General features: G+C 36.0%; 1 protein-coding gene across 6 annotated transcripts in view; it reads left to right on the forward strand.

Annotated features, from left to right (window-relative positions):
- LIN28B (lin-28 homolog B) overlaps positions 1-14,401 on the forward strand; it is a 123,484-nt gene that overhangs the window by 46,309 nt on the left and 62,774 nt on the right. Inside the window, exon 1 of one of the 6 annotated variants that reach the window (XM_035698043.2) lies at positions 12,674-12,842. The exons of the other annotated variants lie outside the window; for them this stretch is intronic. Coding sequence (XP_035553936.1) covers positions 12,798-12,842 — 45 coding nt within the window. The 5' untranslated portion in view covers positions 12,674-12,797. Of the gene's footprint in view, positions 1-12,673; positions 12,843-14,401 lie in introns of those variants that run through there. 6 annotated transcript variants of the gene reach the window in all.

The raw sequence follows: 14,401 nt of genomic DNA on the forward strand, positions 1-14,401 counted from the left end.
CGAATTAATGTTTTCATTTTTTCCTAGTAAATACCCAGAAGTGGAATTTCTGGATCATATGGTAGATGCATTTAAAAATTTTTGAGGACCCTCCATACTGGTTTCCATAGTGGCTGCACCTGTTTACTTACATTCCTTCCAACAATGCACAAGGGTTCACTTTTTTCCACATCCTCACCAACACTTGTTATCTCTTGTCTTTTTGATACAGCCATTCTGACAGATAGGTGATATTTCATTTTTGTATTGATTTGCATTTCCCTGGTGATAAGTGATATTAAACACCTTTTCACATATCTCTAGGTCATCTGTATGTCTCCTTGGGAAAATGTCTATTTAGATCCTCTATCCATTTTTCAACTGGATTGTTTTTTGCAGCCGAGTTGTATGAATTCTTTGTATATGTTGGAATTAGCCCCTTATCAGATACATGATTTGCAAATATTTTCTCCCATTCAGTAGGTTACCATTTCATTTTGATGATTGTTTTTGGATTTTGTCTTTGTTTTGTTTCTATGTGTGTGCATTTTTTGTTATGCAGAAGCTTTTTATTTATGTTTTTTTTTATTATTATTTATTCATGAGAGGCAGAGACATAGGCAGAGGGAGAAGCAGGCTCCATGCAGGGAGCCCGATGTGGGACTTGATCCTGGGACTCTGAGATCATGACCTTAGCCCAAGGCAGACGCTCAACCACTGAGCCACCCAGGTATCCTTATGCAGAAGCTTTTTTGTTTGATGAAATCTTATTTGTTTATTTTTACTTCTGTTGCCTTAAGATTTTTGGCATTTAACTTACCAAAGTTAATTTGGGATTTAATTTTTTCATCTCTAAATTGTAGGTTTAAATAAAATATTTTTTAAAATCTCTTTTTGTAACAGTTAATTGCTGTTATTTGTTTTCTAATACAACTTTTATAAAAGACCTATGGTTTCGAATGGAAGAGATAATACAAAGAGAAAGAGAAGGTGTGATGAAGCTGCTAAGAGAATCCTGCTCTTATTCACAATTATTTTAAGACAGAACATTTAGCTGTAGAAACCACTAAACCACTACCCAGGAATATGAGGATCCTGTTGGTCTTAAGTTGTAGCAACGTATCATAAAATATGCTTTCATCATGTTCATTCCTTCTGCATAAAGATCTTGATTAGCTTTGAGGTCATGCGGATCTGAATTTAGATATCATTTCCTCTGATCACTAGTTGTATGGCATTGAATAGGGTTATATAATGCCTCAGTTTCCTGTTGGATGAAGTGATGTGTTATGATCTTCTAGAGCTTGCAGCCAATTCAGATGGGTAAACAGATTATAACAGTAACGAGTATAAGGTTTGTTATGAATGTGTACCACATGCTATAAAAGCAGACAAGACACTTGGCTATGGTAGAGAAGACAATAATGGAAGGGAATTCCAAGGAGGATGAATAGTATGCACAGAGACCCTGGTATGTGAGGTCTATAGCTAAAACCTAGAGGAGAGTATGGTGAGAAGTAAGCCTGAGAATTGAGTCAAAGACTAGAAAATAAAGGATTCAGAGTTTAAACTTCATGCTGAGCACTGTGGGAAATATTGAAAACTTTAAAGCCTGTATTTATGAGCAGGATAATATGAACATATGGAGAGAGAAGGAGTAAATCTTTGCTTCAGGACATTCACTCTAGCAGCAATGTGGAGAATTGATTAAAAGCAGAGACCAATTGAACTCCAATTAAAAAAAAAAAAGCAAAGAGACCATAGGAAGCTATTTTTTCCAGGTTAAGTGAGAAATAATGAAGGATTGTATTAGGAAAATGGAAACAAGGGAGCAGATTCTATACATGTTAAGGAAGTAAAATGAGTATTAATTGGTAACTGGTTGATGTGGGATTGAGGAAGATGGGAGATGTATGTCTCAAGTAAAAGAACAGATGATGGTGACTTTTCACTAGGTAAGAAATACATTAAGAGGAACTGACTAGTGAGGTAATACAGTGTATTTAGGAGGCTACACTCCTAACTCCAAACTGCCTGGTTTAAAATCCTAGCTTTTCTCTTTACTAGCTTTATGGGCATGGATGTGTTCCTTCGTCTCTTGTGCCTTAATTTCCTTCATTAGCTTCATTAAAAAACATTTGCTATTGAAGTATAGTTGACATGCAGTGCTATATTTCAAGTGTATGACAATGATTCGACAATTCTATACATTATTCAGTGCTCCCTACAGTAAGTATGGTCACCATGCAACATTATTACAATATTATTGACTGTATTCCCCAGGCAGTACTTTTCATCTCTGTGACTTATTTCTTTTACAACTGGAAGTTGGTACCTTTAATCCTCTTCACTTCATTAGCTTCATTTAGACATAAGTAAATTATGTAAAATGCTTAGAATAATTTCTGGCATGTAAGCACTATATGTGTTCACTAGTAGTAGTGGAGGATATGGATTCGTTCACTTTTAGAACACGAGGGAGAGTCATATGGAAATACGTAGTATGCAGTTAGATATATGAGACTAGAGCCCAGTAGAGAAGTTTGTACTAAAGATACCTAAATGGAAGTTATATAAGTAGTAGTTGAAAAGGGAATATAGAAAATATCTCCCCAAGGAAAGCCGATCTAGTGAGAAGGCCAATGTGGAACATTAATGAATGATAATTTTTTTAAAAGATTTTAAATATTTATTCATGAGAGATACACAGAGAGAGGCAAGAGACATAGGCAGAGGGAGAAGCAGGCTCCCTCCAGGGAGCCTGATGCAGGACTCGATCCCCGGGCCCTGGGATCACAACCTAAGCCATAGGCAGGTGCTCAACAACTTGAGCCACCCAGGCACCCTGGAAACGATAATTTAAAAGTCAGGAAGACCAGCTTTAGAATGTAACTGAGGGGGACTGAGTATAGGCATAAGGAAGAAAATTAGGCCTTAGCATCCCAGATGCCAAGAGCAGTGAGAGAGTAGTTAGTTAATGTCAAGCACTATAGAGCTGACAAATAAAAGACTGGAGAGTCCAAAGAATTTGCCTTTCCAAAGAAGTCTAAGGTTAATTAATCTTAGAACATTTCTTCAGAATTTGGTACAGAAGTCACTCTACCAAGGACTAGGGAATAAATGGATCAGGAGGCAATAGAAATGGTGAGTTTAGATAGCTCTCTCCCTGTCTAATTTTGTTTTTTAAATTTAGTTTTATCAAAGTAATAGTTTAAAAAAAATCAAATGGTTAATAAATCAGATAGTTCTTTAAGACTTAAAAGGACAAAGGGAAAAGCAAATCAATGCCCTTTCCTTCTCATGTCTGCTTTCTTTTTTTATACAGGAAGCCAAAGTGAAATTGTCTAGCTGTTTCTTCTGGTATTTACTGTCAAGTTTCATAAACTACTAGGTATTTACCTAAAGAATACAAAAGTACTGATTCAAAGGGATACACTCACTGCAGTGTTTATAGCAGCATTATCTACAACAGCCAAACTATGGAAACAGCCCAGGTCTCCACCAACTGATGGATGGCTAAGATGTGGTGTATACATACAATCGACTATTACTCAGCCATAAAAAAAGAATGAAATCTTGCCATTTGCAATGATACAGAGCTAGAGAGCATAATACTAAATAGTCCAAAAAAGACAGGTATCATATGATTTCACTCATATATAGAATTTAAGAAACAAAGTGAATGAGCAAAGGGGAAAAAGAGAGGCAAACCAGGAAACAGACTTTCAAGTATAGAGAACAAATTGATGGGAACCAGAGGGGAGGTGGATGGATGGATAGGTTAAACAGGTAATGGGGATTTAGGAGTACGTTTGTTGTGATGAGCACAGGGTTATGTACGGAAGTATTGAATCCTTATATTGTACACCTGAAATTAATATAACACTATGTTAACTACCTGGAATTAAAATTAAAACTTAAAAAAAAGATGATTTATTATCTTTTATACCGCCTCTTCCCCCCCACCCCCCTTCTTGGATCTCCTAGAGCTTGCCACATTCTTGCTCCAGTATAAACTTTGTTGTACCCATGCTGTCCTTTACTCTCATCTTGGGAATTCCCTTTGCTTCTTTACTATTTTTGGATCTCATGTCTTCATCCTTGTTTTTTTCCTGTGTTTTGATGAAACGCCTCCTGAAACTGCCGCTTTTCTTTTTAATTTTATTTTTTCTTTTTAATTTTTTAAATTTAAATTCAGTTTGTGAACATAGAGTATAACACCCAGTGTTCATCACATCATGTGCCCTTCTTAATGCCCGTCACCCAGTTACCCCATCCCCCAACCTGAAACTGCTTCTTAAGTGAAGGAGTACTAAGGAGGTAAAATTTTCAAGACTCTGATAGTTTGGCTATGTATAGAATTCATATAGAAATGCATTTTCATCAGATTTGAAAGTGTTTTTTTCTATTATAGTGTTAATTGTTGCGAAGTCAGATTCTATCCTGGTTCTTACTCCTTTTCATAATAGCCCATCGTTTTGTTTTGTTTTGTTTTTTCCCATTCTCTTTAGAAGCTATTAGGTCCCCTTTCCCCCACCAAACATTGGTTGTTCTGAGGTTTTACAGTAATATGTAGGGTTTTTTTTTTTTTAAGATTTTTATTTATTTATTCATGAGAAACACAGAAAGAGAGGCAGAGACATAGGTAGAGAGAGAAACAGGCTCCGTGCAGGGAGCCGGATGTAGGACTCCATCCCAGAACCTCAGGATCACACCCTGAGTCAAAGGCAGACGCTCAACCACTGAGCCACCCAGGCGTCCCAATGTGTAGGGTTTTTAAATTAATTTTTTAAGTGATCTGATCTTTTTAGTGGGAAAACTTGTGTTCTCAGAACTATTCTCAATAAAGCCTTCTTCCTTAATTATTTCTTAGAGATAGTATACAATCTGCCATTGTACTGGTGGATGCTGTATTTATTTTAAGCCTTTCACTTTTACTCATCATTTTTTGCCTTGTATTCTCTTTGGGATAAGCAAGTGATAAGCAAGTCAATTTTCTAACACTTTTATTGATTTTTTTCTAATCATATATTCAATTTTCAAGAGCTCTTTCTTGTTTTCAGGAGAATCCAGAGTGGTTTCATGGATGCAGTCTAATCTTTTTATCTATCTCAATGTATTATTTACAAATAGTTTCTAAAGATTTCTTCTCCCTTCACTGTCTTATTTCCTCCAGGCTCTTTTCTCTGTTGCTTGTTTTGGCTCTTTTCTTCAATTTGAAGTGTCTGGTGATTCTTGGCTGTCCAGTTTGAAGAGTGACTGAGACATCTTCTTTTCTTATGTGTCAGTTTTACTAAAATGCATTGATGTCAGATAGCATGGATTGCTATCCAGCATAGTTTTCCATCCCCTTACCAACTTATAAGATAATGCCAGATATTTTAAGTTTTGGGTATAGCCACAACTCACTTTTTGATTCTTTTCTGTAACACCCATGACAGTCTAGGTTATGTTTGACAATAAGCAATCTCAAATTTTCAGTAGCATACATAGTGAAAGTTTTCTCTCTCTCAAACTGCATGTACAGTGTGGTCTGCAGTACATTCTGCTCATGGTTATTTTGGGACTCAAACAAACGGAGGCTCCATTATGAAACTTGCTTCTAGAATTGTTGAGGCTGGAAAGGGGAATATGGCAGATTGTGTACTATCTCTAAAAGCTTCTACACAAGTGTCCACACCATTTACACTCACATTTCATTAGCCAAAGCAAGTCACATGGCCATGCCTAATTGAAAATGCAATAGTGAAGTACAAGCCTACTATTTGCCCTGAAGGAGAAGACAACCAGTATATTGTTAACATCTATAATGGCTACCACAATGGCATTCCACTTATGCACATTCTATAGTTTCTTTATGTTCTTGTTATTTTAGTGAATTTCGCAGTATTTGTGTCTTCAAGAAAAAGAAGTGTAAGTTCCCTTCCAGCTTCAACACTCTATGACTTAAAAACTGCCACTCACCCCTTCCAACTTGTTGAAAATTACTGTGTTCAAGAAATATAGTGAAAATAAAAACACTAATATTGCTTAAGAGATGGAAACTATTTTTCTCAATAGTGATTTCTTTGAGAAAAAAATTCACTAGCTTGACAGAATTATAAGACATTTTTGTTTCTGTGTTGAATCACTGGCAATATTTAACAAGTACTTGCACCCTTGAATTATACATGTTTACTTAGGAGGATTTAAATGCCCAGATACCTCAGCTATCTTAAGGGATAATTCTTGGTTGAAAATGAACATGTATATTTAAAAATATATCTTTAAAAAATTATGTTATTTTATGTTGTCATTAAAAAATACTTCAAATATGTCAGCACCTTTTTGTCAGCTAAATTTCAGTTGCATATATTTTATTTTGTGCTTTATGTTCAAACTTTGTTTTTAATTTTCTTGGTAACTTTATCTTTATAAGCCTAGTAACACTATAAAAACCATGACTAAATCAGTAAGCTTTTTCCCTATCCATGCTGCTTTTCTCTCATATTCAATGTAGTAGGTTAATTTTAATCCTATAATTTTATATACTAAACCACTAAGTTCAGTTTACACTAAAAATAAGTTTTTATTTTCATTCTTTATGCTTCAAAATGACATTGTCTTTTGTCAGCAACCATATAAAGTTTTCTGAATTTCATTATTTGAAACACATGTATGTTTGAAACATTTTTATTTTCAAAAGAACCGTAACATCAAATAATGTCACATTTGCTTGTTCTTATATGATGATTTTATACAAAAGTTTTTTTTTTTTTTTTTAAGATTTTATTTATTCATGAGAGACCCAGAGAGAGAGGCAGAGACAGAGGCAGAGGGAGAAGCAGGCTCCCTGCAGGGAGCCCGATGTGGGACTCGATCCCGGGACACTAGGATCATGCCCTGGGCCGAAGGTGGACGCTCAGCTGCTGAGCCACCCAGACGTCCCCAAAATTTTTGGGCACTCTTCACGCATAAACAAGTGAAGAATTTATTGTTATTATTATAAAGGAACTTGTTTTACCCTGAGTTTAATGACTCAACACAGTTTTTAAAATGCTCCTGCTTTTAGTCAGGAAACAGAAAATTCTAACTTTAAAGGTAGTTATTTTCATTTCACATGCACCCTGATAATTCAGCTAAGAACTCTCAAAGTATTATAACAAAGCATGTTACGGGTTCACTTGTTATTAAAGAACCGACAATGATATTATGTGCGTGGGTCTTGCCGCAATTTGTGTTTGTCACACATACCCTAGTAGTAACTGCACTTGTTTGATTTTTTTTTTCCTAAGAGGCTATCAACAAGCCAGAACCTTTAATGAAAGAGCAATGCAGAACTGTACTATTTTACTATAAATCAAAAGTACGAGTTTTAATATGTTTATTGAAGGATACCAGTAGAAACTTCAGAAATCTGCATACACACACGTGAAATTTATAGACTTAGTGGTGCCAAGTAACGTTATGGTTTCTATAGACTTAATTTAGAGTATATGACTTTTATGTCATAGATTTTAAGGCACTTTGAAAATATACTTAAAAGTAGAAATTCAGAATCAGTGAGGCAGTTCTCTGAACTCCAGAGTGGTTTAAATTTGTAAATAAAATTTAGGGGCAGCTGGGTGGCTCAGCAGTTTAACGCCGTCTTTGGCCTGCGGTGTGATCCTGGAGATCCAGGATCGAGTCCCATGTCAGCCTCCCTAAATGGAGCCTGCTTCTCCCTATGCCTGTGTCTGTGCCTCTCTCTCTCTATCTCTCTCTTCATGAATAAATAAATAAAATCTTAAAAAAAATTAGTTTAGGATGGATCAGTCAGTTAAGTGTCCAACTCTTGCTCTCAGCTCAGGTCTTGAGCTTAGAGTTGTGAGTTCAAGCCCTGCATTGAACTCCATGCTGGGTGTGGAGTTTGTTTATTTATCTATAAAGAATTTATTCATTTATTCATGAGAGACCCAGAGATAGGCAAAGACATAGAGGGAGAAGCAGGCTCCCTGCAGGGAGCCCAACTTGGGAGTGGATCCAAGGACTTGGGATCACACCCTGTGCCAAAGGCAGTCGCTCAACCACTGAGCCACCCAGGCATCCCTGGAGTTTACTTTAAAAAAGGAGAAAAAAGAAAAAAGAAAACTTTTAGTTTAAAAAATTGCTCTTTCATAGGACTTCAGATGGGGGTGGAAAACTGAGTTTCTGGTGTTTTGTTTCATTTTTATTTTATATTTGCGTTGGATAAAACCAAAACGGCAAGTTCAGAATCTTTTGTATTATATATGCAATTTAAGAGGTTACTAATTTTTTGCTTCGCTCTAAATGGATAGTAGACAAACTCCTCATTGATTCATCTTCCCTATACTTATCCCCATCACCGATCATTATAATAAAGAATGAATATTATCATACTGTTCTCAAAGCCAAATTACCCCCCGAGTAGAATGTAGAAATTGTCTGGTAGGAACAGATCAAGCATAATTCCCCAGAAAAGATGCTTAAAAGGAGAACAGGATCTCCATATCAATTGTTGCTTTAGTTTCATGATCTGTGTTCCTCTGTGTTGCTGATTCAGGCATCAGCCCAGCAGTGTATAGTCTGATGTTAATTCTGTAAATTTTCTCTGCAGATGAATATAGAAAGTTCATTCATTTTTCTTAGCTCCATTCATGTTTATTTATTATTTCTTATTCACCTCCCTCTCTCCCCCCGCCGCCATTCACTTTCTCCCCTTTTCTAATTATATAAATAATATAAAATGTCAGGTTGTAAGTCACTAGAATATATAATTCCTGAAATTTGCTGGTAATGTCCAGTATAGTACCATGAACACATTGGTCTTACCAGATGCTTTATAAACATAATAAGGATAACTTCAATTTCAACTTACTACTTTTTAAAAAAGTCAAGTGTACCAAGATATTTCTCACCTATAAAGTATCTCTGTCTCAAAGATATATTTTACAATAATTTTAAATGAAAAATTTGAAACAAGTTAATAAAATTTTAACAATGAACACTATTATATCCAATATCTAAATTGTATAATGAATTTTTTCCTATACTTGTTTTTTTAATTAACTCTATACCTGTTATGTTTCTGTGGATCAATTAATATTTTTGATGCATTTCAAAAGAAATTAAGATATCAGTATACCCCCCCCCCCAAACCCTCTATCATGCATATGATTAACTGGAGTTCAATATCTTTTCTGAGGTAAAATTAATACATGATGTAATGCACGAATTGTAAGCGTACCTTTCAATAACTTTGACAAATGTCTCTATTTTGTGACCCGAACCACTCTCAAGACCTTGAATATTATCACTCCAGAAAGATCTTCATGTCCCTCTTCAGTCAGTCCACATGGCCACCCACAGGCAACAATTCTTCTAGATGTGTTTCCTACCATAGGTTAGATTTGTATATTCTAGAAATTCAAACAAATGGAGTACACAGTGAGTACTCTTTTTGCATAAAGCTTTCACTCAGTATTGCTGGAAGACAATTTTCCCCAGCTCTCTCAGATTGCTGCATGTCTTGTGAGTGAGGCAGTGGCTCTCCTTTGTTCCAGGCTACCTTTTCAGGGATGTTGATAGAGCACACTGCCTTGGAACAGAGAGATAGTGTTTCCTTCCAGAGTAAAGGGCAAGCATGCTTACTGCCCATTATGAAAAATTCAGCTTCCCTAAGGTCAGTGTTCTCCTCTTGTAATGCTACACAGTGTGTGTGGGTTTCCTTTGACCTTCTTCCTATTACCCTGTGGGAATAAGGACTTGTAGAACCAGCACAAAAATGCTGATTGTCACTGTTATTGCTCTGGATAATAAACTGTCCTTTGTCTCTGACCTCAATAGTGCTGTGCTTTCTACCAACATCTGTGAAATTCTAGCAGGATAAGTTTTTATCTCGCACTTGAAGTAAAAATCAAAGACCCTTTAAACTTTTTGACAAATATTATGATGTGTCTACCAGTAATTCATTCCTTTTTATTACTTAAGAGTATTCTATTGTAGGTAGCACAATTTACGTATCTGTTTTATTACTGAAGGCTAACTATGATGTTTTTAGTTTTTAGCTACCATGGATAAACCTGTTATAAATGTTTACCTACAAGTGTTTGAGTGGACATGTGTTTTGATTTTTCTTGCGTAAATAACTAGGAGTGAAATGCTGGGTCATAGAACACTTATAGACTTAATTCTGTTAGAAATTGCAGATTAATCCAAAGTAGATCTACCATTTTATATTCCTACCAGCAACGTATGAGAGTTGTAGTTGCTCTGTAAAATACTGACTCCAATTCAAATTTGTGAATTTTTTTTCCCACATTACCAAGCAAATACTCTGATACCAGTTGGGTATTCTTCAATCTACAGTTCAACTCAGTTCTGACACTGTTTTCCTGGAGTTATTATCAAATCCCACAAGTTAAAGGATCTTTAGTACCAGACTGCCCCCCACCCCCCCTCAGCAGTTGCAAGTCCACTTGTCACTTGTGCTTCTGCCCTGATGGTTATAGATTAGAAGTTCCAATGACCTCCTCCTTGGGTTTGATTAATTTGCTGGAGCTGCTCACAGAACACGGAGAAACATTTTATTTACTGGGTTACTGTTTTATTATAAAAGGATATAACCCAGGAATAGCCAGGTGAAAGAGATACACAGGGCAAGCTGTGTGGGAAGGGCACAGAGCTTCTTCCATGCTCTCTCCAGGCACATGATTCTCCCAGCACCTCCACAATTTCACCAACCTGGAAGCTCTCCAAACCGGACCTTTTTGGTTTTTATGGATATTTCATTACAAAACCTACTATACTGACCTACAAAACCTACATTGACCATTGGCAATTAAACTTCCCTTCTCCCCAAAACTGGGAGTGGGTGTGGGTTGGGGCCCATTATCAACATCTCTTGCTAGAGGTGGTAACATTTGTTACAATTGATGAACCTACATTGACACATTATAATACCCCCAAAGTCTTTAGATTATGTTATGGTTCACTCTTGGTGTTCTGTGGGTTTGATCAAATGTATAATAACATCTCTCCATTGTTATGGTATCATACAGAGTATTTTCATTTCCCTAAAAATCCTCCATGCTCTACCTGTTTATCCCTCCTCATCTTCTACTCCTCCCAATCCTTAGAAACCACAGTAATTTCTTTACTGTCTCCGCAGTTTTGCCTTTTACACAGAGGCATAGAATCTGAATCATACAGTATGTACACTTTTCAGATTGGTTTCTTTCATTTAGAAATGTGCACTTACGTTTCCTCCATATCTTTTCATGGCTTGATAGCTTATTTGCATAGTCTGGACATACCACAGTTTATATATTCATAGACTGAAGGACATCTTGGTTGTTTCCAAGTTTTGGCAGTTATGAATAAAGATGCTATATTAGTATCCATCTCCTAAGTTTTTGTGTAAACATAAGTTTTCAGCTCCGTTGAATAAATACCAAAGGACACAGTTGCTGAGTCCCATGGTGAGAGTATGTTTAGTTTTAATCTGTTTAAAACTTCCAGAGTGACCGTACCATTCTGCATTCCCATTAGCAATGAAGTGAGTACCAGGACCTGTACTGTAGCTTCACTAGTATTTGGTGTTGTCACTGTTTCAGATTTTGCCCATTCTACTGATAGGTATTGTAATTTGCATTTCTCTTATACCACGTGATGTTGAACATCTTTTTTTATGCATATTTGACATCTGTGTATCTTGTTTGGTGAGGTGTGCATTAAGTCTTTAGCTCTTTTTTTTTTTTAAGTATTTTATTTATTTATTCCTGAGAGAGAGAGAGAGAGGCAGAGACACTGGCAGAGGGAGAAGCAAGCTCCATGAAGTGAGCCCGACGCAGGACTCGATCCTGGGTCTCCAGGATCAGGCCCTGGGCCGAAGATGGTGCTAAACTGCTGAGCCACCAGGGCTGCCCTCTTTAGCCCATTTTTAAATTGGGTTGTTGGGTTGTTTGTTTGTTTTTTTTAAATTATTGAGTTCTAAGAGTTCTTTATGTATTTTGAATATATATTTTGAATTCTTTATCAAAGAGCAAAAGGTTTTAATTTTAATGAAGTCTAGCTTATCAGTTACTTTTCTGTTTCATACCTTTGGGGTTGTATCTGAAAGGTCATCACCATACTGAGGGTCATTACATTTTCTCTGGTGGTATTTTTCTAGTTTTATAGGTTGTGTTTTAAATTTAAGTCTGGGATTCATGCTGAGTTAATTTTTATGAAAGGTATAAGAACTGTCTGAAATCTTTTTTTTTTTTTTTTTTTTGCATGCAGATGTCAGTTAACCCAGCACCATTTATCTCAATAAATCTATTTTTTAGAAGTAAGATCTAACTGAAATATCCTTTCACTTTCATGTAACATGAATATCATTGAAGCTTATACTTGGTAAGGATTAAAAAAAGTTTTTTTTACGTAGTCATGTATTAAGGATTTCTTATTTTCAAAGATAGGCAATAAAACAAGATGTCCGACAATAAGAGAATTAATTTCCTACAATTTAATGTATCAGCTAAGAAGTTCTATAGAAAAAATCTTAAGAAGAAGTAAAACAAGAAATGAAAGATGAACATGAATTGAGGAGGCCTGTAGCTTCAATGTTCTAAATCTTCCTATTATGATTCTGGTATCGAGGGAACAATGAAATATTCTGGAGAATGCTACATTAAGCTTCATGGTATTTTTAAAGGGCTTTTAGTGTAAAACATCTGGCTCTGAGTCCTGGCTCTACCATTCATCAGGTTTGATCTTGGGTCTCCCAGTGTCCTCATCTCAAAGTGAGAAGGTCATGGTTACATGGGGCAAGTAATAATTTAGAGCAGGTGATAAGTATGACTCCTAAAGTGTCTTGCAAAATTCCTTCTTTCATCTTTCAGGTTAGTTATAAGAAGCTCTTGCTAAAACTATGGTAGTTATCTTTTAACAGACATCCCCACATAGGCTCCTCCTGTCTCCCACACATCCACAGTATTGCCAAAGAAGTTAAATTTTTTTTTTTAAACACAGATTTGATTTTCCTACTTCTAAAAGCCAGAAAAAAAAATCAAGTAGGTTTTTGCTTAAGACAAAATAAAATGCTTCAGATGTGAATTAAAATTTTCCATTATCTGGCTTTGCCTTGCATTTTCCAGCCTCATTTTTGGGCACCCCCTTAATAATACACTTAAACTAAGCTTCTGGTTATCACAGACATGTATTAACTATACTGCTGCACAAGCATGTGGTTAAACTATTAACTCAGTTTGGATAACTATCTTCAATCCCCATTAAAATCTCTGTCTCTCCATGCACTCAGAAATGTACATCTTGTATAAAAGCCTCTATAATGCCTCCACCTAATATAGGCCTCTCCTTGGTATTTCCCTAGCTCTGGGTGGTTTTCTTATATTTCATTTTTCTTCCCTCATCCTCCTTGTAATTTCTTCTTTTTAGATTAATCTTCTATTTGAAATATATTTCATATATTTCAATTTTGGGGGCCCTTTTATTCAGGGGGGTCCTGCATGATTTTCTAACCTTTTGCTTCCAACCCACTTGATTTCAACAATCAATTTTAACTTTATGAGAGTGCTTTTTAGTTTTCTAGTTGTGGTTGTTTTGTTTTATTGATATTATGTTGTTTCAGATATCTCTGGAGATACTAATGAGATGGTGCAAGAAATTTCTTTTGATTCCTCATTTATCTTGAACTTTCCTTACTATGCTGAATGTTTTGTGATTCTTGGTTGACCCTGCAGATATACGAATGAGGAATAAGAATGAAAGATAGGAATGATTAAAGGTTGAATGGGTAGAGAGACATCACTTGTACCAACAGACTCTAAATTGCCAGCATATATAAGGATTTGTGTGTAGGATCCATTATTTCACCAGTTGCCTAGATATTTCCTTCAGTGTCTTAAGAACAGTCTTAAAATATTTGTATTGGAGTAATGTTTGGCTGTTTTCACATGTGTAGGTGGGAATAGGTATGGGAGGATAAAATGGGTATCTAGTCCATTTACAAACCTTCCATTCATCCCTTTGGTTTCAAGCCCTTCTCTCTCTCTTGCTCTTCATTGTACATGTTGAGTCTCAACACAGTCTCTCTGGGTTCTGTTAGGAATTTTGGTTTGTACTTCTGTCGTAGCCTCTTTCATTAGTTGTTTTAGTGTGTGGCTCTTTAAATTTAATTAGCCATCTCTCTTCTCTTTTTTTTTTTTTTTTTTAAAGTTTGTTGTTTTTAGTAATGTCTACACCCAATGTGGGATTCAAATTCACAACTGAGATCAAGAGTCGCATTTTTTTCTGACTGAGCCAGCCTGGCACCCTAGTCAGCTCCCTAAGTTCCAGAAATTTCTTGAATTCTGCTGTCTGTTGATGGCACCCGCACCCCTCTTTATTGGCGGGTGGGGCAGAGGGAGAGAGTCTTTTTTTTTTTAAGGTGGGGGTAGAG

This window comes from Canis lupus, chromosome 12 (genome assembly GCF_003254725.2).
Source record: "Canis lupus dingo isolate Sandy chromosome 12, ASM325472v2, whole genome shotgun sequence".
Lineage (NCBI taxonomy): Eukaryota > Metazoa > Chordata > Mammalia > Carnivora > Canidae > Canis > Canis lupus.